Raw genomic sequence first — 26,603 nt, 5'->3', positions numbered from 1 at the left:
GATCAAGAACATGAGATGAGAATAGGTTGAATTTGCTGATAGTAGAGGAGAGAGGCAAGTGGACCCATTTATAGTCTCTATAGTATTAAGTAGGGTACCTTGAACATGGTAGACGCTCAATATATGTTGATAAATATATGCCCAAGTGTTTCAAGATAGTTTCACCTTCTTAATTTGCATTTTATCTTCAAATTTTTCCTGCTTTGATTCACATAATATGGCTTAATATATTCCTGTCTGGCACTTGGTGAGCCAAAAACAAAACAAAAAAGAAACGAAAAGAAAAGGACCTCACGTTCAAGAAAACAGCATAGATTCCAGTGGAAAGTCAGTTAACAAAGAACTAAAGTGATGTAAGTTCATATTGTTAAGTTAATTATGGAAAGAAATAAATTACTTGGAAAAAATGGTAAAACGTGGATTTCAAAAATCTATGATAGGATGAAAATGGAAATGGTATTCAAATACAAAGATCTACATTTTAAAAAAGAGAGCCTCTGTCAGCATCAGCTGGAACAGTGAGCCCAAAGAGGATGTGGGTAAAATTAATTTTCATTAAAATTGAAGACTTTTCCAGTTCTAACTAACTTTTGATTTTTCTGGAAATGTAAAATCTTCATTTTGCCATCTTGATATGTGAATTTCCTAATAGGTAGCTGACACTACTTATATTAAAATTCTAAGATCACTGAATGTGACCTGCCTTGTTTCTAAATTAGGAATCTGAGAAAAGACAGGCAATTCGGTAAGTTCTCATGTTCACATTCATGTATACTTCCTAGGACATTTAAATTTTTATCCATAGAGATTCATCCTACATTACGAATTCAATCCAAATTCCTTCAATACAAAGCAAAATCCAAATGAAAATGGGATCAATTTTTACCACTTTCCAGCTAAAATGCTAAGTGGCCCCTGAATCATGTGAAACTTGGCCCCAGTCAGTGTGAAAACTGGCTGCAATCTGTATGAAAGGCCGTCTGGGTTGTCGAAGTAGTTCATGAACTTTGGCCACACTTGCAAGGAACCTGGTCCAAGTCTTAGTTTGTAATGCAACATGAAACAAGGTGAATTTCACATGGTTTCGGGTTTCCTCCTGAAAATTTGGCCTAGCTTTATAATCAATCATCACTTTTTGAAACGATGAAAGCCAACACACCTTCTTGAAACTGAGGGCTGTGTGCACACTGATGACAGCTAAGCTGTGAACCACCCTTTCACTTCCTTTGCCAAAAGAAGATTTCTCAGAATAGAAACAGTTTCCCTCTTACCTGGAAAGGGCAAGTTGAGTGATTTTGATATTGCATGTAGAAAGAAAGAATACACAATACATGGAGACATGCCATGTGAAATAATCACCACATATGGAGCAAGTGGCTACATTCTAATCGTTTAGGGTTATGAGAAATTTATTCCATTCACATCCATGACAGATATCATGATGTTTAATCTCCTTGACCATTAAGATAAACTTTGAGCTGGTCATCAGGTAGAATAACTGCCATGGTGACTATGCTGAGACATAGTCATTATCTCTATATGAAGAAATGGCAGAAGAATAGGAAGGAAAGTAAATCATGGCATAATTTTCACCTAGTTTAATAAACAGGAGGGACAAGACTACAAACCTTTCAAGTTTGCATTGACTACATCTTTTGCAATAAAACCTCTACTGCGGTGAAAATGAATTCAATAATTAACTTCACAGACTGCATTTTACAAAAAACCTACAGTGTCTGTTTTCAACCTGAAAGTTTGAAATGTGCTTTTCCACTGTAAGAAATGACTCTCTTCAACCAAGTACTCGCTTTTGTGCATAGTGACACGAGAAAATCGAGAGGTATGTCTGCACGGAGCCACTACATCATTGGAACAGCATGTCTGAACATTTGGGTAATAAGGCACAGATGTGAAGCAGAGGACTTGGCACTACCAAGGTAACAACAAAGCATTCACCATTGTCTTATAATGGTTAAAGGAGCCACATTTGAGAAGAATAAAAGAATGCCCCTCCTCCCTGGAATGTTAACTTATATTACACCTTTTATCTGCTTAAAAATCTATAAAGAATAAGAAATTCAAATAAGTATTATTCAGACTTACGATGAACAAAAATAGAAAATGCATTAATATTTTCATCTCTAATACAACATATTTATGCAATATTACATAAAGTTTAACTGCAGAAAAGGCCAAATTCAATAGGAATCCACATGGCCTCTATATTACAAAACAACGTATACAAATCTGAAGGACCCAATAGTCAATGGAAGGGTGGTGGTTGCTGACTTTCAGTAGTGATTCTGGCCCTTAATCAGTAGGAATCATTATTGTAGAGTGTCCTATTTACAGGTATCAAGTTAAGATAATGCAACAAGATACAAACATTAGTTACAATTAAGGCTATTTCAGTTGTAAGTGGTATGGTATTTTTGTCAGCCGTTACTAAACCACATGACACAAGGCAGTTATGAAGCCAGGGCTACTTTAATTCAATGAGTTTGGAGCTGAAAACTATTAATAATTTTCTGCCCAGGATTGGAAGAGTATAACTTACCCGAGGTCCCTGATCACCCTGTTCTCCCTGTAGAGTAGGAAAATGAGAAGATAGTTTTAGAACAAAGTCTGTAGATGCTCATTAAAAAGATCTAAATGTAACATAGTATAAGTCACGCCTGTATGGATTTCCACTAAGTTAATTTGTTCCTGCTACACATTTTCTTACCTTATCACCTTTTGGACCAGGAGGGCCCTGAAATAAAGAGAAAAAAACCATACTTTAAATAAATTTCAAAATATATTGTAGCTTAAATAGATAGGCTAGGGTTAGTCACAAGATTCATGCAAAGGGCACAGAGTTGTACCTGTCAGTGAGGTTTCTCAAGGAATTTTAGGTTCTAAACTATACTTGTAATATGGTTAGAATGTGAAAATGGTATTATATACATAAACAGGAAAGTATACATATCATAAGTATATAATATGCTGAGTAAATTTTCATAAACTAAACACACCTGCTGAAAGTAGAACCCAGCTAAAGGAACCCAGCAGCCCCTGTTGTGATGTTCCTTGTTACTGCTTGCCACCAACAGTAATCACTATTCTGACCTCTGGCAGAATAGATTAGTTTACCTGCTTTTTATATAAATGTACTTATATAAATAGAATCATCCATTATGTGTTTAGCCTCTTTTCTTAGTGTGTGTGAAATTCATGCAAAATTTTGTGTGTAGTTGTAGATTGTTTGTTTTTTACTGATTTATAATATTCCACTGTGTGAATAAACAATTATTTATTTATTTATCCTACTGTTAATGTCCATTTGCTTCCAGGAGTTTTTGGGTCTTGGTTATTACAAATAGTGCTGCAATAAACATCCTAGTATATGTCTTTCGGTGAAAAATTGAATACATTTCTGTTGGGTGTATATCTAGGAGTGGAATTGTTACATTCTAGACAATACATACATTTGGATTATTAGTTAGTAGATATTGCCAAATAGTTTTTCAATGTGGTTAACAATTATACTTCCATCAGCAATGTATGAGAATTTTCAGTTCCTCTATATCATCACCAATACTTGATATTTTCCATCTTTTTCATTTTAGACATTCCGGTGGGAGGTGTGGTAGTTTCACACAGTGTTTTAATTTGTACTTCTCCAGTAATTAAGTTGAACTCCTTTTAATAAATGTATTGGCCATTTTGCATCCTAGCCCATAAAGTGTCTGTTCACATCATTTTCTATTGAGTTCTCCTATTATTTGCTAGAGTTCTTTACATATTATACATTGTATTGACAGATAGACAGATAGATAGACAGATAGGAGTTCTTTACACACTCTGAATTTGAGTCTTTTGTCAGAAAAGGATATATTTATTGCAAACATATTCTCCCACGCTGCATATTGTGTTTACATTCTCTTAAAGATGTTTTTGATGAATAGAAGTTCTTAAACTCAATTTAACATTTTTTCTCTTTATGATTATCTCTTTTATTGTTCCACTTAAGAAATCTTTGCCCCCTTCAAGGTCATAAAGAGGTTCTTCTATGTTTGTTCTAAAAGCTAAAAGCTTTATTATTTTATCTTTCATATCTAGATCTGAATTCATGGAGAACTGATTTTGTGAATGACGTGAGGTTAAAGTCAAGATGCTTTTTTTCCCCGTGTGGATATCAAATTAACCCAATACCATTTATTGAAAATGCCTCTTTTCCCCATCACAGTACAGTGTTACCTTTGTCATAAATCAGATGACCATATATATGTGGGTCTTTTAGGAAATTTCTATTTTGTTGGACAGTTGTCTATTCTTAAGCCACACTGAGATTTTCTTTACTTTTGAACAAAAATACTAGCAGGAAACATGAATTCTAGAGGCATCAGTATTTTTTTTTCCTAGCTCTTAAAGATGAAGTCATGTCTCAGGGCTCAGCCCACCTGCAGAAGTGGAGCATTTCAGAGTTACCTTCAATCTCTCACCTTCCTTTTTAGCAGGGTTGGGAGACAAGGACAAGTCTAGACAGGAGTAAAGCCAAGGTCCTAACAAAGTACCCCTTCTGAGGTCCCAGTGGGGACTGCTATCTCAATTCAGGTGGGAATGTAAGAATGCTCCACCTACCAAGATACCTGCTGCTAAACACCAGTTGCAGAGGAGCTGTACCAAATTCCCATTCTCAGTTGCAGCAATTTTAACAGCTGTGAGGTTATCATGACATTAACAATAACAGGAACATCATGTCTTATATTTTGTATATTTTACCATCAACAAAGAACTTTGACCTGTTACTGCATTTAATCTTCTCCCAACCTAATGAGCAAAGTTTTATGATATTTCTTTTACAGATGTCAGAAATAAAACTCAAAGATTATCAAGGTTACGCCTCTTGTAAGTGAGTTAGCCAGGACTTTAAGCTAGTCCGTGTGACTTTAAATGCAGTGGATCGAGATGCTAAGTGTTAGGGCACAGCTCTAGAACTAGATTCTCAGGAAGACTGACAGCCATGTATCTGGTGCCTGCTTTCAACAGGTGCCCTCTTGAATGCCTCCCAATTGCCTTTTTCTTTTTTTTCTTTCTTTCTTTTCTTTTTTTTTCTTTTGGCCGAGACACAGCTTGCAGGATCTTATTTCCCCAACCAGGGATCAAACATGCCCCCTGCTGTGGAAGCACGGAGTTCTAACCACTGGACCGCCAGGGAATTTCCCCAATTGCCTTTTTCATAGTATCATGGACAGTGGCCTCAACATCTCAAGTTCAAAATGCAGGAAAGAGGAATTGTAGAGCATCTGGGAGAGGGAGAGGGGGCCAAGATAATGGAATCAACTAAACAAATCCTTTTCTTTCTTAACTCCCCAAATAATTTTGCCACTAAAAAGGGGAGCTATTTTAAGAACATTTTTCTTAATGTTTTCAGCGAATCAAGTAGTGAGTCATGAGTACAGTCTGTGTACCTCTGTAAAATTAAGTTTAAGAAATTTATTGGTCATTCTTGACACGCACAAAATGCTCACTAATGCTCTACAAGTAGGATTTTATTTTTGGTGGGGCAGAGTCAACCCAAAGAAAAGAATGAGAGGACACCTACCATCAAGTTAAGAAATGCAGTGGAGATTCTGGTCTTGATTTAATTAAGTAGCATGTTTAACTCTAATTAGATCTTTATATACATTTGGTGGATGCCTATAAAGAGTGTGGCAATGTTCTAAGCACTGGTAGAGGATATGGTGTGACATGCTGATTTAGAAAAGCTTAACAGGCTGTTCTAGAAAAGCTAAATAGCCTGTTGCCAAAGTCAAACACTTCTCCTATACTGGTGTTAAGAAAAATGACCCCTAGAAAATCCAGCTACTGTAAGGTCACTTACAATTACTGTGGACTTGTCCCCAGCCCCTCTCCCCTACGCCCATCAAAAGCTTCTCCTCTTTAAAGTTTAGTTTGCTTTTGCTTGTGAGATTTCAGAGGGCAAGGCTCTCATTGTACCAGTTCCCCAAAGGGACCTTGTTAGGTGATACGGCATGTTTGAGGTCAAAACTTTTGTGAAATTATTTTACAGTGGGGAACAGAGATGAGTCTTTTCCCCAAAGTCCAATTACTAATGCTAAAGCCACATGTGTCCTCTAGAGCTCTTTAGACAGCTTGCCATAAGCAAGGATGCTTAATTCATGAACACATGAAAATTTGCATTTACAATTGAGTAATGAATACTGCTGCTTCAAAAGGGGGTATTTTTGAGTAGACAGAATGGCGTCCTGGCACCTGCCAGCTCAATGCAGAACCGAAGCAGAGGTCAACCTCCATCCACAGCTGTGGCGGCTGCTTCGGACACTCCAGGCCCCACTTGTGCTCTCGGGTTTAATGGCAGGTGTTTTCTTCTGCTCTGAGTAAAATCCCACTCTTATTTCTAGGCTGGACCCTTTCACTGCAAACATGGGTTAAATATGTAGAAAAACGTGAGCTACCTTACTAAGCACAGATAGTATTTCAAAATTTTGGAGCCATGATTCTTTTTAAAGTCAAAACATTACAATCGAAAGAAAGGTTTCTTTGATTATTAACTTTTAAAATTAAAGCTGGGGCATGATTGAAGTTATTTTTCTTTTGTCTTTAGAGTAAAGCCAAACAAAACTCTCTGGTATTAACTACAGGATAGGCAGCAATACAAATTAATGAATTATTTGAATCAGAGAGTATTTTCCACTGGCATTTTGCTGCTTCCAACTACACCAAGTTAACGATCTAATATTCAGTGGACATATAAGTTGTCCAGGTATCAGTATCAGTGGCTGGTTGTTAACTATTTGAAGGTAAAAGCCTGTTGCTAAAACAAGGTTGAGGTCAATGGGAAGGAAATATGGTAAAATTACTGGTCACAATTAACTGAATAGTGAGTCACAGCCTCATATGAGGCTTCTTTTCGGACTCCTGTCCTTCTGGTCTGGTCTGGTATGTTGGAGTCAGATCTTTTATAATGTCCACTTTAATAAATAAATAAGAATACTTGAAATGACCTTTCTAATTAGTTTTACATAATTAGCTCTAATTACATAAATTTCAAAGGTGCTAACAACATCTTTATTATTAGTGTTGTTAGTAGTTGGAGAGTTTCTTTTAGAGAGTTGTTAAAGTGTTATTAATTTACTACCAAAGTATTTATAAATTTCAGTGGCAAACTTCAAATTAGCTCCTATTCAAATACAGAACTTAGTAGCAACCTATTTGTATCAAGACTTTAATGTGGGCCTATAATAATTTTAGTCTCCTGAATTCTATTTCTATCCAAACAGCTAAGGTTTTAGCTCTTTTTCCATGCACTATTATCTATTTCAATTAAATGATAAAAACCAAATTAAAAGCACAGGAATAAGAGGAACAATAAATGAGATTCAGGAAAATACTGGATTTCAATCTACATAAAAGTAATTGAAATATAGCTGGAAAAGACAGATATAGTCATAGGGGTTGGATGGCCCAATAAAGGACTTTTACTCACTAGAACTGTAAATTTTGTCTACTTTGAACTGGCAACAGCTAAAAAGGGAATGATTTTTACAAGACGGCAATCATGAAAACAAAATTAAATTCCGCTAAAGGCAGAAAAATGGAAAGGGAGTAAACCCTGGAAAGTCCTGACAGCCAGATCTGCTGAAATATGAATGAAGTTACGGTTTCTATCCCAGAGAAGTGTAGGTCATTTGTATTTTTGAAATATAACAATTCTTGTTCTGATGAATCTCTGCATTCCTGTAGAATTATGAGGAAATGCAAGTTTCATATTCTAAGCATCTATGGCCAACTATCAGCCAGACAATGTGCTCTGAGTCTGGAGGATGGACATGTAAATATAATTATAACTAGTGAAATAAATGCTGTGTTGTAGGAGTACAGAGAGGAATGAAGGTAGGAGAGCAGGAATTAAAAAGATAACATTGGAACTGGCTCTTGAAAGTTGGCCAGGATAAGGGGAACTGGGGAGGAGTGAGGCTGTTCAGGCAGAAGGGATGAATGTGCAGACGTGTGAGAGGACATCCTGCCATCGGATGAGGAGTTCAGAGTGGTAAGAACATATGTGGTGTGGAGAGTGGAGATGGGGAATAGCAAGAAAGAGATTTGGGAAGACCGGCTAACAATACCCAGGTCCCTGGGCTGGATTCTGTCATCGATTTTACAAGGGGGTGCCGAGATCAAGTGTGCCTTATGGAACTCAGAGAGTATGGAATGCTATTCTTCTCAGGAAGTTGTTGCCTTGGTCCAAGGGAGAGATGGCAAAGATCTGAATTAAGATCACGACAATCAGGACACAGGAAGTTATAGATTTACGAGAAATTTCTGAGGCAGAACCAACAGCAAAGTTAACTGATTGGACATGGGGGCCATTGACAGATCATCAACATGGTTGAAGAAGTTCTGTTCACTTGAAGTTCACAATTTAGTGCATTTGAAGAAAAGTGCTGGCCTAAGCTGATTCAATCCTGATAAACACAGCAGCTCCAGAGCCAAGTGAACCATATAAAGTGTGAAATCTAGTTTTAGGGATGTTTTTCAAATCCAAGCAGAGTATTAGCAGATTTGGCTGACCTAATCAGAAATAGCTGAGAGAGAGAGAATTCTCTATCATCACTGTTAGGTAAAAGGAGCATGGGTGATAATATAATATGGCGGCCATACTGTGCTGCCACCATGCAGAAGCCATCCTTCTTCTAATGTTAATTTATGAACAAAGTACATTCCTTTCCTCTACTTTTTAAACTGTAAACTTAACATGGAATTACTATATTTTAAAAGCCATAATTTCCTTAATCTTTTAAGGATAAAGAAGACAGGGTCTGCTGCATGGCCATTCTCTAGAAGCACAGCACAACCTCAGTAGCCACTGCATGTCTGATGTCTGTGTGCTCAGGCACCCTTGCAAACATTACTTTATCAATATTCACAGTCTCCCAGGGAGGAAGGAAACACAAAGTATCCAATGTTCCCTTGAACAGTAGGATAGAAGCCTCAGTTCTACTGATGGCAAGATACGTCCCTGACTGTATCATTAACTTGGCCCATTGTGCCAATGAGATAGATACTCAAATCATATAGGCACGAAGAACCTGAATTTGGTACCTTGGTTCTTAGCATGTATCTGAAACTGCACAAAATCATACTGCAAATAGTATTAGCAATGGAAAAATCTACTACTTAGTGGAAAAATAGGGACCCTAGCTATTTACATGTGGATAAATCTACCTTGCTTCTGAATAAATTGCAGTTAGCATAGGTTCACCTCTGACTAAAATGTGAACACGTGTTCTTCCAAGTGTATGCCTCAACCTTGAACTCATATATATCATTTTCCGCTTTACTGGCATAATATATTTTTAGGGACATTTCTTTCTCAAATCACCAATTTTTTTGTTTGTTTGTTTCACAGACTTCCAACTTTGCAAATAACTTCAGCTAGTAATGTGTAAATTTAAAGCTTTTTATGGAAAACGTAACGTGAAAATGTACGAGTTCCTATACATAAGTATAGATCAGTGTGTGTGTGTGTGTGTGTGTGTGTGTGTGTGTGTGTGTGCTTCTGTATAATTTCTTTTCAAATGCTACAGAAAAGAGTAAAAAATAAAAAGGAAAGTATAATTTGGGGGAATTATTTTAAAATAAAATACATAAATTATCTTGGTGATTAAGAGCTCAAGGTTTAGAATCAAACAGATCCAGACTGAAATCCTGGTTGTGATCACCTGTGTGATCTTTAGCAGATTAATTTGAGCCTCAGTTCCTTCATCTGAAAAATGGGGAAAACAATGCTTACTCTTTGCTTAAATGAAACACTGTGCACAAAGCAACTTGCAGAATGCCTGATCTACTAATGGTAATGATTTTGAAGCACACACTCAATATTTTAAATATTTTAACCATGCTAAACATAAAATTAAATTTCTTTTTCAGATACTTGACCTGAGGATGAAGAAAGTAAACATATTGATTTCCTAAAATCAAAAGGCAATGCAGTGAGAAATGTATTAGGTGGAAGGTTGAAAACATTTCAAGAATATGTGGGTTTAATATAGTTTACTTCAATGTACAGGAAATATTACCAAATGAAACAAAGCAAAACAAAAACACTTAATTGTTGTTTTAATCATACTACTTTAATGACTAAACAAGACTAAACTTTAGGCCCTGGAACTACCTAGTCGCCCCTAGCATACAGTAGATAATCAATTCTCGCTGAAACAAAACACCCAGAAAGACAAGAATGCAATAAAACTCTCCTGTGTTCAAAGCAGCAACATATAAAAGAAATATACAAGAACCAGATTCAATGTTGCTGCAGAAGAACCGTGTTCATTATAGTGTCAAACTCTGCTAAGCCAGGGAAGGGAATTACAGCTATAAACAGGTTTATAGCTTCAGACTTTACACCTTTTGTTTTGCATTGAAGATTAAAAGAAACCAAGCAGAAAAGGGGATCGGTATAAACAGAAATTTAAAATATCAAAACCAGCCCCGCTTATTGAGAAGCTACTTTTTACAGCTCTTATTTTCTGGGCATTTTCTGTAGTAAGATGGTAACTATATGTTCTTTTGTGATGTCAGCTGAGCCTTGAACGAGGGACTATACGTACCCAAGATCAGTCTTAAATCATAAGCAGCTGTCATAAGGAAACAATTAGTGAGGTCTAGCACTAAAAGAAAATTTAGAAAAACCAAACATTAAAAAAGGACTCTTGAAAGTTAGGCTGATGTAGCTCAATGGACTTAAGGGCTTATAAAACAGCAGGAATCAGGGAAGCTCACTCTGGCTTTCTTTTCTAACACAATACAAACCAAAGACAGCCAAATTACTGCTTCTGCCAATCATAACCAAGAGGTTCCTTCTTTCTAGAATCATTCCTTACATCTAAATATTTTAAAAGATTGCTAAAACTTTTTATTTGTTTAACTTTGCTTTTTTTTTAAAACTTATTTTTAAGAGGTCAAATAAAATGAACTCCATGGTGAAAGACTTGGAATCCTAAACATTCCTTTTGTGGAAAGAAAGTATCAACTTGCTCTCTAAATGCCCATAGTAGCCCCTGTGATTTTACAGCTAATGGTGTAAACTACCCTATAATACTCTTAGTGTCCTCAATATAATTCAAAGGTATTCAGAGGTAACATCCATCTTTAAACCTGGAGTTTAATTTACAATCATTTATTTCTTCATGTTGCCTACTATACTGTCCCCAAGTAATTTTCCCCAGACTATTTAAGAAAGCCTGGTTTGAAGGTCACTTTGATTCTTGACTTCACTTGTAGTATCTCATAGAGCAATATTGATTTTGTGCAGGGCAACTGAATACAATCCAGGGATGAGGGTAGGATGTCCCCTTTGAGTCTAACGAGATACACAGAAGGGATGGAAAAAACAACTGTCAGATGAGTCTGGGAGATCCTGAATCTCAGGGTTCCTCTGTGGTTCCTGAGCTGCTTATGTAAATTAGAAGCTCAATCTCCCTCATTCTCAGCTGATGACTAAACAGAGCAAAAGCTTTAATGTAAGCTTCTACATCTACCACACTCTCCGTCTCCAGATTTTCTTGTATCTTCATCTCCTCTCTCCTGGGAGTGAAGGGACTATCATACCTGTTCTCCCCACCCTCGCCCTGCTCTTCATTGCTGTTCTCACTTGTCTCTTCAACAAGTTCTCTTAGCTTAATTTCCAAAATATACAAATAGCTCATACAACTCAACAGTTAAAAAAAAAAAAAATCAAAAAATGGGCAGAAGAAGACCTAAACAAACATTTCCTCAAAGAAGAAATACAAATGGCCAAGAGGCACATGAAAAGCTGCTCAACATCACTAATTATTAGAGAAATGCAAATCAAAACTACAATGAGGTATCACCTCACACTGGTCAGAACGGCCATCATTAAAAATTCTGCAAATAACAAATGCTGGAGAGGATGTAGAGAAAAGGGAACCCTCCTACACTGTTGGTGGGAATGTAAGTTGGTACAGTCATCATGGAAAACAGTATGGAGGTTCCTCAGAAAACTAAAAATAGAATTACCATAATGATCCATCAATCCCACTCCTAGGCAAAAATCCGGACAAAACTCTAATCCAAAAAGATACAAGCAGCCCTATGGTCATAGCAGCACTATTCACAATAGCCAAGACATGGAAACAACATAAATGTCCATCGACAGGTGAATGGACAAAGAAGACGTGGTACATATATACAATGGAATACTATTCAGCCATAAAAAAGAACAAAATAATGCCATTTGCAGCAACATGGTTGCAACTAGAGATTATCATACTAAGTGAAGTAAGTCAGAAAGAGAAAGACAAATACCATATGATATCACTTATATGTGGAATCTAAAATATGATACAAATGAACCTGTCTATGAAACAGAAACAGACTTACGGACATAGAGAACAGACTTGTGGTTGCCAGCGGGGAGGGGGTTGGGGGAGGGATGGAGTGAGAGTTTGGGGTTAGCAGATGTCAGCTATTATATATCGAATGCATAAACAACAAGGCCCTACTGTATAGCCCAGAGAACTATATTCAGTATCCTATGATAAACCATAATGGAAAAGAAAAAAATATATATATATAAAAGAATTGTATATATATGTATAACTGAATCGCTTTGCTGTGCAGCAGAAATTAATACAACATTGTAAATAAAGTATACTTCAATAAAGAGTAATAAAATAAAACAAAATAAACCCCATTACGGTTCCCTTGGATTCTTCTCCTTGGTCTCCAAACATGTTCATTCCCCCTCTCCTAAAGTCAAAGGAAAGAAAAGTTGCCTTTGCCCTCCATTCCCCCATTCTAAGGTCGTGACTTCTTACCATCTCCATTGAACTTCCCTAAGTAATAGACTGGTCACAGAAAGAAAGGAAATTGAACTTGAGGGAAGAGAAAGTAAGTAGCAGAGTAGAAGGCATATTTTTACATTCTAGGTTTGGGAAAAATAAAGTAACATGAGTTGAAATACATATTGATCTTGAGGGCATTTCTTTCCATTAAGAAGAAGAAAGCTGAGCTATGGGAAGGGAAACTGCTGAGCCAGTCACTGGGGCCCTGGAAGGGAGTCACCCTGGGCTAAACTAAAACTAAATAAACCACAGCTTTGAGGAGGGAGGGTTGACAAAGCCCATAAATGTCAAGATTGCCCAGATTTGTTTCTAAACCTTTTGTCTTTTCACTTTACTCCCTTCATCAGCTATCAAATATACTATTTGGCTTTACCTATTACCTGAATTATGTCCTAAATTCTTTTCCAAGCTGCAATCCTGCATTCTCAACTGCTCACCAGATGTCTAAGCCAAGAGAGGCCATCATCAGCTCAAACTCAACATTTTCCAACCAAACTTCTCAGTTTCTACTGCAAGCCAATCATGACTTCTGACTTCCCTATTTTTGTTTAACACACTGCTACTCCTGCGAGTCTAAAAGCTCAGTGTTACGTTTGATTCAGTAAATAGGATCTATTGACAAGTCCTATATTCATTCTCCCCCAAATCCCTTGAATATAGCTTTCCATGTTTGTTGCTAGTTCCCTTGTGCCTGGAAAACAAGAATAGTCTCTAAGCATCTTTGGTCTTCCTTTACTCTACTTCCTCTTACATTCTTTTGGCAGGCTATGTTTTCTAAAGTGCATTTCTAAACATATTCCTCAGCTCAAAAAACATCAATGGCTCATTTGTAATCCACTCTGAGAAAGTTGATATAGGCAATGAGCCTCCATGGATGCAAAAGCTATTAGGTGACAGGTTTTGGGAAAGCAGGCCAGTACCACTGACCTGCCAATCAACCAAATATTTTATGCCTCTTGGTACGATGAAATAAGAGGCATATTACACCTTTACAAGAGACTCTTTCTGAACATTGAACCAGAACCTAATCAAACCTCTAAATAGAACTTGCAAAAGATATTTACAAGAAAAACAGAAGATAAGAGAATAAGTTCAAAAGCACCATAAAGAAGTCAGACCAATCCAGAATGCGGGGCATTCTATAAATAGGATGAATGCCCTGAAAAAACTGATGACATGAAAACATAAAAAGAGGAGGAAGATGACTATAGAATAAAAGAGACTGAAGAGTTATAGTAATTAAATTCCAAGTGTGGGCTTTACATCTTGATTCAAACCATCTATAGAGACATTTTTGAGATAATTGGGGAAATTTGAATACAGACTGGGTATGATGATATTTAAAGAGTTATTATTAATTTTATTAGAATCAATAATGAAGTGATGGGTATGTTACAGAAAGGTCTTATCAGTTAGAGATTCATATTTCAGTATTTGCAGATGCAATGACATGATATCTAGGTTTTGCTTTTATATACATCATCAAAAAAACAAAGCAAAACAAAATAAACGAGAGGAAGGGATTCATGAAACAAGATTAGTCTTGGATAATTCTTGAAGCTGGTTGAGGGGTCTAGGGCAGTTTATGACACTACTTTCTCTTCCTTTTAAATAAGCTTGAGAATTCCCCAAAGAAGTAGTTATATAATTAAAAATTTAGTTTAGATCACCCTTCTGATCCCTACCAAATAAAGTGTTAGCTTCTGCTTGTGTCCAAAGTCCTCTATTGTCTCATTTTATTTTATTTATTTATTTTTTATTTTTTTAAAAACTCTTTATTGGAGTACAATTGCTTTACAATGGTGTGTTAGTTTCTGCTTTATAACAAAGTGAATCAGCTATACATATACATACATCCCCATATCTCCTCCCTCTTGGGTCTCCCTCCCACCCTCCCTATCCCACCCCTCTAGGTGGACACAAAGCACCGAGCTGATCTCCCTGTGCTATGTGGCTGCTTCCCACTAGCTATCTACTTTACATTTGGTAGTGTATATATGTCCATGCCACTCTCTCACTTCGTCCCAGCTTACCCTTCCCCCTCCCCGTGTCCTCAAGTCCATTCTCTACGTCTGCATCTTTATTCCAAAGTCCTCTATTATCTGCTTCTAACTTTCCTTTTCTGCTTTATCCCCCATGCCACCTCTCCCTCTATTCCCTTAAGGATCCTCTCCGCCAGTCAGCCTTGAATACCAGCTGTTGTCAGAATGCCCCTCACTCTCCTCACTTTCTGTACCTTTGCTTATGCCATTCTTTCTGCTGAATAAACGTCATCAGTTATCATTTTGCTTAGAATAACGATAGCACAACTTTCTTGAAACTTCTTACCTGGCAGTCTGAGCTATGGAGCTACTTGGAAAAAAACACAGTAGGAGTCTGAGTTTCTGAAGGAAACATTAGTCCTTGCAGTAAAAGTCTCATCTTTGCCTCCTCTACAATCCCACTATCATTATTGCCAGTCATTGATGGCTCATCTCAGTGATCTCTCTTCCCTGAGCTTTACCTGACCCTCTTTTGGATATGTTCCTTCCCTAGTTTTGAACTCCTAAAGCACTTGTAACTCTTTTATAAAACTTAGCTCATGCTCACTAGGTATAAGACGTATGCTTCATGCTAAACTACCAGGGCCCTCGAGGGCAGGAAGAGATCAATATGTAAGAGAGGGAAATGTAACAAATGCTAACTTTGGAGGCTTCAATGTATACAAACATAGGACCTTTGGCAGGTCACTTAACCTCTCTGAGCCTCAGTTTCTGCATCTGTAAGATGGAACAAACAATAGTTAGCTCATACGGGAGTAGTAGGAAGTAATTAAAAGAACATACGGTCTTCTGTAAATAGTATTTCCCTTCCCCTCCTCTCTTACTAATTCAAATGTGTAGTTTTGTACCTTATACGTGGTAAGTATCCAATAAATATATTAGCAAATTTCTTGCAACAGAGGTTTCTAACAGGACATCAGGGCCAAAAGTAATATTCTCTGAATAGCCTGTTGACAATCAGAAAGTCACAGATAACTGTATGTCCAACACGCTTCCAATGAATGCTTATAAGGATATGTTTGACTTCAGCTAGAAATTGTGCCTTTCAAGGTCACTACCATTTCTCATTTGTGGACTCATGACTAGTTCCAGAAGAGTTAACAGCAAAAGGAATAAACAACTTTGCACAGTCTCTTGAAGACGAAATGAACTCTGTTCAATGAAAGATTTTCTTTTTTTCTCACATCTCAAACATGGGCAGATAGTTTTGGCTGTCTTCTCCCTCCTGCCTGTGACTCCAAGCTTTTAGAAAGAGTATATATTTTCTCTCTCCCCACACTTTCAATACTGAGTCACTTCAGCCATTGTTTAAACTAGGTTTAAATGAGGTCTATCCAAAAGAAAGAAGATAGAATAAAACGTTTCTGGAGCTATCTTTCTACCTATTATCTAATAGCATTCTTCCATTGTAATCTCTACACGATCCAAAGAATATATTTTGTATGAAAAATATCATATCAATTGAAATATGACTGGAGATATTTAGAGAGAAAATAACTTTAGCCTATTAAGAATTCTCATAGGATATCAAAATTATCAAAGAAATCCATAAAAACATATGTGAGAAATTACATGTGCATATATAATAAACTTGAGAAAATTTATAAATAAAATTTTTAAAGTTTGAAACACTTCAAACTGAATTACTTTTAATTCACTGAAGAAAATATTTCTTTTTTTAAAAAACTTTTTATTGTAGTTAATTTACAATATTATATTAGTTTCAGGTGTACAACATATAAATTCAATATGTTTATAGATTATACTCCATTTAAAGTTATTACAAAATAATGGCTATAGAGAAATAAAGGTTTGTCGTTTAAGTCACCCAGTCTATGGCATTCTGTTGTAGCATCCTGAGCTAAGACACACATGTACTGATGAGTACTGTGCTGAGCTATCAAGGGGGACTCTCTGCGGACCTTCTGAGCTCTCTCCATGTGGCTCTTTGCTCTCTCACCTGCCTCACAAATTCCAGCTGCCTTGACCTCCTCAAGGGTCAGAGACCACTCTGTTTAGGTGCTCCTTGCTGTGCTACAGCTGAGAAATTCTCTCCAGACAGTAGGTTTGGGTAATCTTAGGGTTCACCTTGTTTGTTTTCCTTCTCTGTGCTGCCTGTTGCCCAATGCCTTAACACTATTGTTTTACATATTTTTTTCTAGGAGCAGAAGTCTTACAGTATGTTAGTAAACTAAGTTTATACTGTAGATTCAATGTTCCAATATCTAGTAGGGAAAGTCTTCCCTCATTTTTCTTTTTATTTCAAAACATTCTTGGCCACTTGGCTCCCTTACTCTTTCATATGAATTGTAAAGCCAGCTTACTAAATTCCTTTAAAAAGTCCTCTTGGGTTTTGGATTTGGATTGAATTAAATTTGTATAGTATTATGAGATACAACTGATATTCTTACATTTGCATATGCCTTGCCCTTGGATGGGGAAAATTAATATCATAAAATACTATGAAGAACAATATTTCTAACTAAAACTTTTTGATACCTTTAGAAAGAATTAGACACATAAATGTTTGTTTTAGATACAGAATATATACAATAAGTATATCTAACAGTGATAATCATTTTTCATGAATTTCTTAATTTTAAGATTAAACTACTTATCCTAAACCTCTATCTTTTGAGGCCATTATTCTGTTGGATGTTTATCCAGAAGAAGTATCACTATAAGGGTAATATATCTTCATGGCTCTGTCTCAGTGTGAATGCTTATGTGAGAAGGTATGTATGTGGGTGTTTAGATTTAATAATAACACTTATATGTGCCATACCCTGTTCCAAGTGCTTCATTAAATCATGTATTAAGTCAAACCAACCATCCTTATTTTACACTGAAAAACTGAAGGAAAAAAATAACTTGTCCAAAGTCAGGCAGCTTGTAAGTTGCAGACCAGGCTGTAAACCCAGGTGTCTGTCCATGGAGCCCATCTCCTTAACCGTATCCAATGTATTCCATATGCTCCTTATAAAGTGGATTGTTGGGACTTCCCTGGTGTTTCAGTGGTTAAGAATCCGCCTTCCAGGGCAGGGGACGTGGGTTCGATCCCTGGTTGGGGAACTAAGATTCCCACATGCCGCAGGGCAACTAAGCCTGAGCATCACAACTAGAGAAGCCCACGTGCTGCAACGAAGACCCAGCCAGCCAAAATAAAAAATAAATAAATAAAATTTAAAAAGTGGACTGTTAAAGCTGATATTTTCAGTTCTTTCAGTCATTTCATCATCAAATGAATATAAAATTTTAGCTTTAAATCTAAATTATTAAATATATACATTTATTCAACAAAACATTATTGTGCTTTTTCTATATATCAACACTGTATTAAAAAGTTGAGATATAAAAATGAGTAAGTTTGGGGAATGATAACAGCTTCTATGTATGCAAATCAATGTCAGATTAATTATTCATGAAAGGCTTTGTGTTACTCACCTTTATTCAGATAGAATTAAAAGGAATATATTTGGTAAAGAACAAAGCATAAAGTTGGCAAGAGAAGTTCTTCAATTAATTTCAGTAGGAAAGAATTCTAAGGTAAAATTAAACTTTGGGATAATGTTACACCAATTCAATACACAAATGACCATGTAAAAATAAAGAGATATGGTTATAGTAAAATAAATAAGCTGTTGTATTGTATGTACTCTTAATGGTATAAGCTATTTGGAGTACAATGGAGCCTTTCATATCACGTTAACCATTTACTTGACAAAATACCACAAAAACTAAAACATTAAGACTTTTATAATCATTCTCTTTATCATATAACCACCACATAAAGTACAGATAATGGGGCATGATAATACTTTATCAGGTCTAACATGATTTATCCAGAATAGACTACATTACTAATTTAATATGACAGTTCTATTACGTAGTGAGTAAAATAAAGACTCTCTGTACACACACACACACACACGAGCACACGCACATGTACACGCACGCACGCACGCACGCATGCATACAGTCACAGACACCTGCATTTTAAATTTCTTGGAGAATGTATATGTCCTCCCCCTGCTCCCAAGTCAGGTTATATGGATCTGACAAAGGCTGGAACACAAACATGAAATATGGGAATTGCTAAAGTGTTAGGTTAGAAGGAGCATAATATATAATTAAAAACATATGAATGGAAAGCTAAATACTGTCCCTAAATATAGTAATTTTTTTCAGGAATAATTCCTTACAAGGCACACACAGCTTTATTTTGTAAATTTTAGTAAAACGCTGTGAAATGGCAATGACAACATCAGAACAACAACAACAACAAAAAGTAAAAAGGGATTTGGGGAAAAAAGGCAAAGTGACATCTTCCATTTCTTTTCAAGTGCATCTGAACAAGTACAAATGGGAGGCACACGCCTCCATGTGCAGTTGTCTGGTGGTATTTGCTTGTGGTTTTCTCTTGCATTTTTTTCTCACTGAGTAATACAGAATTACACCATGCAAGCAACTTTAGTCCTCCAAATTCCTAAGGGAACTATATCTCCTTTATGTTCACATGCAACTCCAAAGGGGAGTTATGAGGAGGGCTTTAAAATTCTAAAAATTTTATGCAAAAGAAGCGCCCTTGGTATAGAAGGAGTACCAATCATTAATATAATGGTACCAATCATTAATATAATGGTTTCACTATTGAATATACTGATGGAGTTATTTGGGGTGAAGAGAAGGCCAATATATTTTATAAAGTGTGCAAGATAGAATCCTGAGCAGGTTTTTTTTTTTAAAATACAACTAGTTCCTACAATTTGTATTAAATTATTAGTGGGAGAATATTATTGCTTAAGCAATGTGGTGTTACAACCACCATGAACTACTTTCTATAGCTGTCTTGATTGTTAAAAATCAAATCCAAGCTTTGAACTCTACAGATAAATTATTACAAAATAAAGTAATACATCATAAGTATAGTCCTGGGCTAATGCTATTTGTTTATTTTCACCAAAGATTAAATATCAACATGAATAAACTACTATCATGAAAGGAAACGAAGGCATCCAAACCATGTGGGTGTGAGATATTAACATTAATACCTGTTCAGAAAAATCTCAGAACTTAGAAACCTCAGGCCAGTTTTACATGGTATTATTGATGACTCATGGTACTATTGACTGAGCATTTAGAATTATGAAAAGCTGATAGTTTTCTCTCCTCCTCAGCTTCCTTTTCCTTAAGCTCTTGTATATACCATTTGAAACTCAATAAGATTTCTTGAACTTCTACTACATACAAGGAACTATGGTGTTGTGGAGGAGAGTAAAGATTGAAGAAAGCATAGATCCCACTCTTGAAGATCATAAAAGCTAGTAATAAAGAGAGAAAAGATGTTTATAAATAACTCCGATACAATAGAAAGAGGAAAAGGGAGGGAGGGAATTAATGTTTACTGAGTGCCTGTCATGTACTAAACTGTATTAGAAGTTATACATGTGTTATTTCAATCCTCACACCCTTTGTTGGGATAAGACATGATCACCTCTGCTTTATAGATGGGGGAAATGAGACTCAGAGTGATTGAGTAACTTGTCCAAGATCACAGAGCTTCTAAGTGGAAGAGCCAGGGTTTGATTTATGAGTTGTCTGGCTTTGCTGTCTATGCCCCCTCTGTTTTAAGTGTAAAGTAATATAAAAAGGTGTACAGATAAAATGCTGTGGGGATTCAGCAAAAGGAAGAAATTACATTCAGCTAAGGTAGAGTAACGACATCTTGATGGAAGAAGTAACATGCAAGTATGAAGGGTTATCATATTTGGATGTGTGGAAACTAAGTGTATCTGGGGGCTAGGAGAGAAGCAGTTCTGGAGAAAAGACTGGTTTAAGAAAAGACAAATGAAGGAAAACATATTTGAAGGGAAAAAAGTAAATGTTTTGATTCAGTTTGGATGAAGCATTGTGCAAACTGACATCCAGAAAGAAATTTAATGACAAATCAGTGGGAGATAGTGCTGGAAAAACAGGACACATCAAAGGATTTGAATGTCAGGTAAGGAACTAAATGGTAGTCATATTGAGATTCAAAGTTTGGGAGTCAGAAGAATGACATAATCAGAACCGTGATAGAAAAAGACATACATGATATTGGTTGATGCTACACTCAGTCCCAACCCTTGATGTCTCCACTATACAGACAGGAAAAAGCTAAATGTTCACTTTCTTGACTCAGCTCCCTTGCAGCAGTGATTGGCCAGGCAACAGGCATGTGTTCACAGTGGGCAGAATGGCAATGGAGAAGTCATGGTCAAGAGAAATAGAAATGGAGAGTCCCTGTCAGGTAGGCAGTGAGCTAGAGGCAGCTAACTGTTCGGTCAGCCATTAGCAAGGCTGCACAGAGCGTGCACACCATGACTGTAATACCCGGCAGTAGAGAGGAAAGGAAAAGGAGGACCTGGGATGAAGACGGTAACGGACAAAGGGAGTGTAGGCACGAGGAACCAGGAAAGGACTCAGTCATCAGAAGAGGGGTGCCTAGATCTGGGCAGAAACCCCATTATTAGAACAAAGGCATGGCACCAGGACTACACTTAGAGCAATGGCATTGACGCTGGGTCACCTGCATGTTGGAAAAAGGTCTCCTTAAATGCCTCATGTCCAAGGTCCCAAGGAAACCTGGGGATGAACCAGATGTACAGACACAGAGCAGGTCTTGCACATGTGGTTAAAGTCATCCCTGGAATGGTGGGTCTGCAGAATTGACAGAACTTTGACACTCTACTTGACTATTAATATTAAAAGAACAGAGACTGGGTCTGTCTTGTTCACAATTTCACAGCCTTACCATTTGTGCCTCGTACCTAATAGAGGCAAAATAGATACTTGAGTTATTGAAATGAATTATGTTAATATGAATTTATGAAAAAAGTATCAGGGTGACTTTCATGTCAATAGATTAATTTTGCCCCACCCCCTGAATAATTCCCATTACCTCTAGGTTGAAATACAAATGTTCATCTGTCTTTTTTTCTAATTTCTTTCCCTTCTTTCTTCTCTTCCTTACTCTCTGTTGCCATTTGTTCTTTTTTCTCTTTCTACCCAATCATTTTTTCAAGTCTCTGTGACATTATTTACTCTAACCCATCCCCTTTCCTCTCCAAGAATTTGGTTTCCTCTGATTCAGTGGGTTCACAGCAATATTCTCCCCATTCATTCCCCTGCCTCTTTTCCCATCTTAACCACAGCTGCTAGAACTGTCTTTTTTTCTTTCTAATATCCTTTCACCATCTCATTTCCATCATCAAGAACCATTTTCTCACCCATTTAGGTAAACACATAGATTTACCTCTCTTCCTTAGGGCCTATTTTCGTATTCAATTTCATACTGTCACTGTAACAGTGTTCACTGCTATTCAGCTTTCTAGTCCTCGCAATTTTTTAGCAATTTAAGCTAAGTCCAGCCAAGCTGTCTTCAATTTTAGGAAGATGATCAGAACTCCTTGATTATAAGACATATTCCCTTTTTCCCACTGGTCTGCAAAATAAAACCCTATTAATCTGGAAGTCCTTACTAAATGATGTGTGATATCGAAGAAGCAGAATTGAGTTTCACTGTCTAAGAGTTTTGCATCATATAACAATGTGAATAAGATGAGGTGGTGATGTTCAACCTATGCAAGAAAACACTCATTGACATAAACATTTGCATACGAATAACAAGCAGAACAAAGTTAACCAATCATCTGGTACTAAATGAGAACTTCATTAAGAATTCTCTAGTTTAAAATCTAAAATTGGAAGTTTCTTCTGAAAAATACTATAATGATGTAGGGATGAGAGGTAGGTCAGACTTTTCCTTGGGGACATAGCAACAAAACTCTGCCTATTTTTTATGGCATAGAAAGACAGTGTGAGGGTATCTCTTGTCTTCTCATTTCCCTTCATACCTATCCTTCCTGAATCCATTGCTTTCCTTTTGCTGTGACACAAGGAAGGCATTTTGGAAGAAATGATCATGTGACTTGAGTGTCCACTAAAAGCAAAATTGTAGCCAAAATGAAGGAAAACCAGAGCAGATCACCTTTTGAAAATGCCAGTCCTATCCTCCTTCAAAATTTCCCAAATTTTCAATTATAGGCAGTTAGGTAGACTATTTTTCTGAAGAGCCATAGTAAATATAAGACTTGTGGGCTTCCCTGGTGGCACAGTGGTTGAGAGTCCGCCTGCCGATGCAGGCCACACGGGTTCGTGCCCCGGTCCGGGAAGATCCCACATGCCGCGGAGCGGCTGGGCCCGTGAGCCATGGCCACTGAGCCTGCGCATCCGGAGGCTGTGCTCCGCAACGGGGGAGGCCACAGCGGTGAGAGGCCCGCGTATCGCAAAAAAAAAAAAAAAAAAAAAAAGCCTTGCTGTGAAGGTATTCTGAAGTGCCATGATGTACTTTCAAATCTTAGCTACAGTGATCCATCCATAGGTGTTCCTGGTTCTGACCATTCTTGGCTTTCTGTGCTGGTTTATCATCTTTCTTCTGCTCATTCACTGTGGCTGTGTAGTCAAGATTTATCACGACCATGTCCTTCCTTTTACAGTTATCCTCTTTAAAGTCTCGTTACTTAATATGCTTTTAATGCTGTTTTTTGTCCAGTTTTCCGTCTTTATATCCATATCTGAGTTTTCCATTCTGTTTTGTCTATAGGACACTTGCACTTGGATGTTGTAGCAGATGTAGGTGCCAACACACACCACTGCCCCCCTCCAAGACGGTGCTAGAATAAATGTCCCGTATGTTCCTACTGCTTTCTGCATCCTCGAGTAGCTGGAGTGTGCTCTACCTTCTGGGGCAGGCCAGAAGTTCCAGGGAGTTAACACCCAGGCACGACTCTTACCAATGAAGGATGGGAGATCAGTGCATAAATGCATCAATTTCCCTACCCTCAGTGGGGAGATTCTGAGGCAAGCTCTACACTGTTTCTCCCAGGTTCCTCATATGTTTTATATATGAGTATATTTTATATATATATATATATATATATTCTTATAGGTTCACACACACAGATATATATAGATATGTATATATACAAAATAAGAAGGGATTAAAAATACATATCTCTTAGATCTAGATCTAGGATAATAATACTTTCAGGGCTATTGTAGCATTAAATAAAATAAAGCATGCAAAGCCCCTTTTACGTTGTCTTCATCTCATTGTCATGCAGCAGTTTCAAATTTAGGGAATAAACTACAACTTTCTTTTGTGGGTTTTTTTCCCTCCAATAATTAGCTTGAGATAACTTAGAATATAAGAGTGAAAATTATAAATAGAGTATTCTCTGATGTGAATATAAATTAATTACTTTTCAAGATATTTCTCATGAGTAGTGTGAAAAGGACTGTTCTCCTGAAGGCATTTTTGTTTATTTCGTTGGACATCCTTAAATTCAGAGCTCATAAAAACTATAAATAATATTATCATGGTCTAGTATGAGAATTAGCACACGATAGACAATTTATGATATTGATTAACAAAGATATCATGAAAATCATTTATTTACGAAATAATCTAGGACAGAAATAACATTCAGTATATCGAGGGGAAAGAGACGTAAAGGGAACTCAATAAATAACTATGTTATTTACAGGTATTATAGTGTTAAAGGTGAAACATTAATAATGGCATTTCCTTCTCTCTAGATTCCTACTGAGTGCAATAAGTGAGATTGTTGTTTTTTACTGACTCTTCATTTCTGACAACTCCCTTCTTTTGTACTTTCATCTTTTTACACATTCCTCCCCTCCCTGATATTTCCTCATTTTCTTCATTATGATTTAGGGCCGAAAGACTGTCTGTTGAGTGCATTCACATTTAATTATAAACCATATCTTCAGCAGTTAGTTTATATTGAACTGTAGAATGAATTCAATATCTGTCTATAATGAATCAAAAGTAGCTGGTGGGATCACAATCTAAATAATCAGTCTGTGTTTATTTACATTAATAGTAATGATTAATCAGTACTTTACGCAAACAAGTTCATACCCGACATCTACTACGAAATCATTTTATCTTACATGAAAGTCCTGTGGCACTGTCTCAGATCAGTTAAGAGTTTTGCTTTATATGATAGTACATTGTTAAACTTGCCATCTGGTCCAACAGCTGATGTGGCTCATACAACCCTCAAGAGGCCCTGAAGCTTTACTCCTGGGAAATATTTGGTCTACTGTGTGGTGTCATGATTACTGGTTCATAACTTTTTTATATCCTTTGAAAAGAATTGCAGAAAAACCTCCACGCTGGGAAAATCCTAATTGAAATTGATTTGTTAGAAGAAAAAGAGTTCACTTACCTCAGGACCAGGCTGACCCTGAAATTGAAAAGAAGAAAAAAAGAAAAAGAATTACAAAATTGTTTCTTAAGTGAATAGTTTCAGTACCAAAATTTAAACTAGTTCTGAATATCTTTTCAAAATATTTCTGAAGATAATACCTAACTACTGACAAATCTCATTTGTGATTTTAAAAAAGTTATGTCATATCTTAACATTTTCACCCTATGCTATTTATCTAAAATCTTGATATTATGGTTGTTTTGTGTAATTCCAAAATGACTCAAGAGTTTTAGTATGCTCTAGAATTAAAATAGAGAAAGAAAAGGCAAAAGGTGAAATACATTTCACATTATAATAATGAGTGGGTTACATAAAGGGAAGGTCTTCTAGCACAGACTATTTTTATGAGCTGCATATTCAGAGATGGCACAAAGTGAAGGAAAAAGAGGCAGATATTTTAGTTTTAGAATTCACTGACGCTTTAAATTTCTCATTGTTTCAATAATATTTTACGTCAATTAAAAAAAATAAACATCTATCTTTTGCTCTGCATAACCTAGCCTAAGGTCATTTTTAAACAGATATGAGAGGTCTTTGGCTCAATTAAAGTGCATCATAACTCTTCATACAATCAATAGATTATGTAACCTCTGGTCAATCGGATTTACTTTGAATGTTACTTTTTTGTTGCTTAAGCTGATAAAAATTTCCAAGCAGCATAACTGCAAATGATTTTCACTAAAGGAAAATCACCTGTGAATAAAAGTATTGATTACATATCACCTTCTTAAAATCTGCAGTTGGGTTTTGTGTAAGATGAGATGAAAGAAAAAGTTCACACCAAGTTAGGGAATCTTAAAAAAAAAATGATGCATAATCTTATTCTATCAGCTGTATGCCACTGGGTATTACACAAAAAAGCACGGACCTAATCCAACTCCCAGAGCAGACTCTCTTTCTCTCTCAGTCCCTCTCCAGGCTTGGAATTTCTCTAGGTACTTGCCTTCTTACTGACTGGGGATAAAACAGATGATTTCCAAGAGCTTTGTCTGAAAATGTGGTTGGCTAGATTTTATCTGATCAAACCAGGAAGGGGAGCTACACCAAGTTACTGTGGATATTACTCACCCCACTCCTGACTCTTTAGTGATGGGGACAGAGAAAGAAAATACCATTCATTCACTCCTTACTGAGTCCCAGGCAACTCTGGATATGTTACTCCATTTATTCCTTATAACTGCCTTGCATTTTATAAATGAAGAAACTGAAGCTCATAGAAATAAGCTAAAAATCACACAGCCTGTAGTTGGAAAAGCCAGAATTTAAACCCAAAGCTGATTCCAAAGTTCATACCAGGCCATTTTGCCTTTCACCCTGGAAGTTTAAACTCACAGCTATATGCAGATTTGCTC

The 26,603-nt window shown here is 36.6% G+C and overlaps 1 protein-coding gene across 2 annotated transcripts in view; it reads right to left on the bottom strand.

The window, feature by feature from the left end:
• The window catches only part of COL25A1 (collagen type XXV alpha 1 chain), a 458,442-nt gene that overhangs the window by 150,732 nt on the left and 281,107 nt on the right, over positions 1–26,603 (bottom strand). Inside the window, exons 5-7 of one of the 2 annotated variants that reach the window (XM_070045559.1) lie at positions 25,210–25,227; positions 2,726–2,752; positions 2,558–2,584 (exon numbers count right to left, since the gene is read on the bottom strand). In XM_070045559.1, the coding sequence (XP_069901660.1) occupies positions 2,558–2,584; positions 2,726–2,752; positions 25,210–25,227 (72 nt within the window). Of the gene's footprint in view, positions 1–2,557; positions 2,585–2,725; positions 2,753–25,209; positions 25,228–26,603 lie in introns of those variants that run through there. The other variant, XM_070045558.1, reaches the window with a different exon arrangement.

Source organism: Globicephala melas, chromosome 5, assembly GCF_963455315.2.
Source record: "Globicephala melas chromosome 5, mGloMel1.2, whole genome shotgun sequence".
Lineage (NCBI taxonomy): Eukaryota > Metazoa > Chordata > Mammalia > Artiodactyla > Delphinidae > Globicephala > Globicephala melas.
This window is presented reverse-complemented; position numbering and strand designations above follow the sequence as displayed.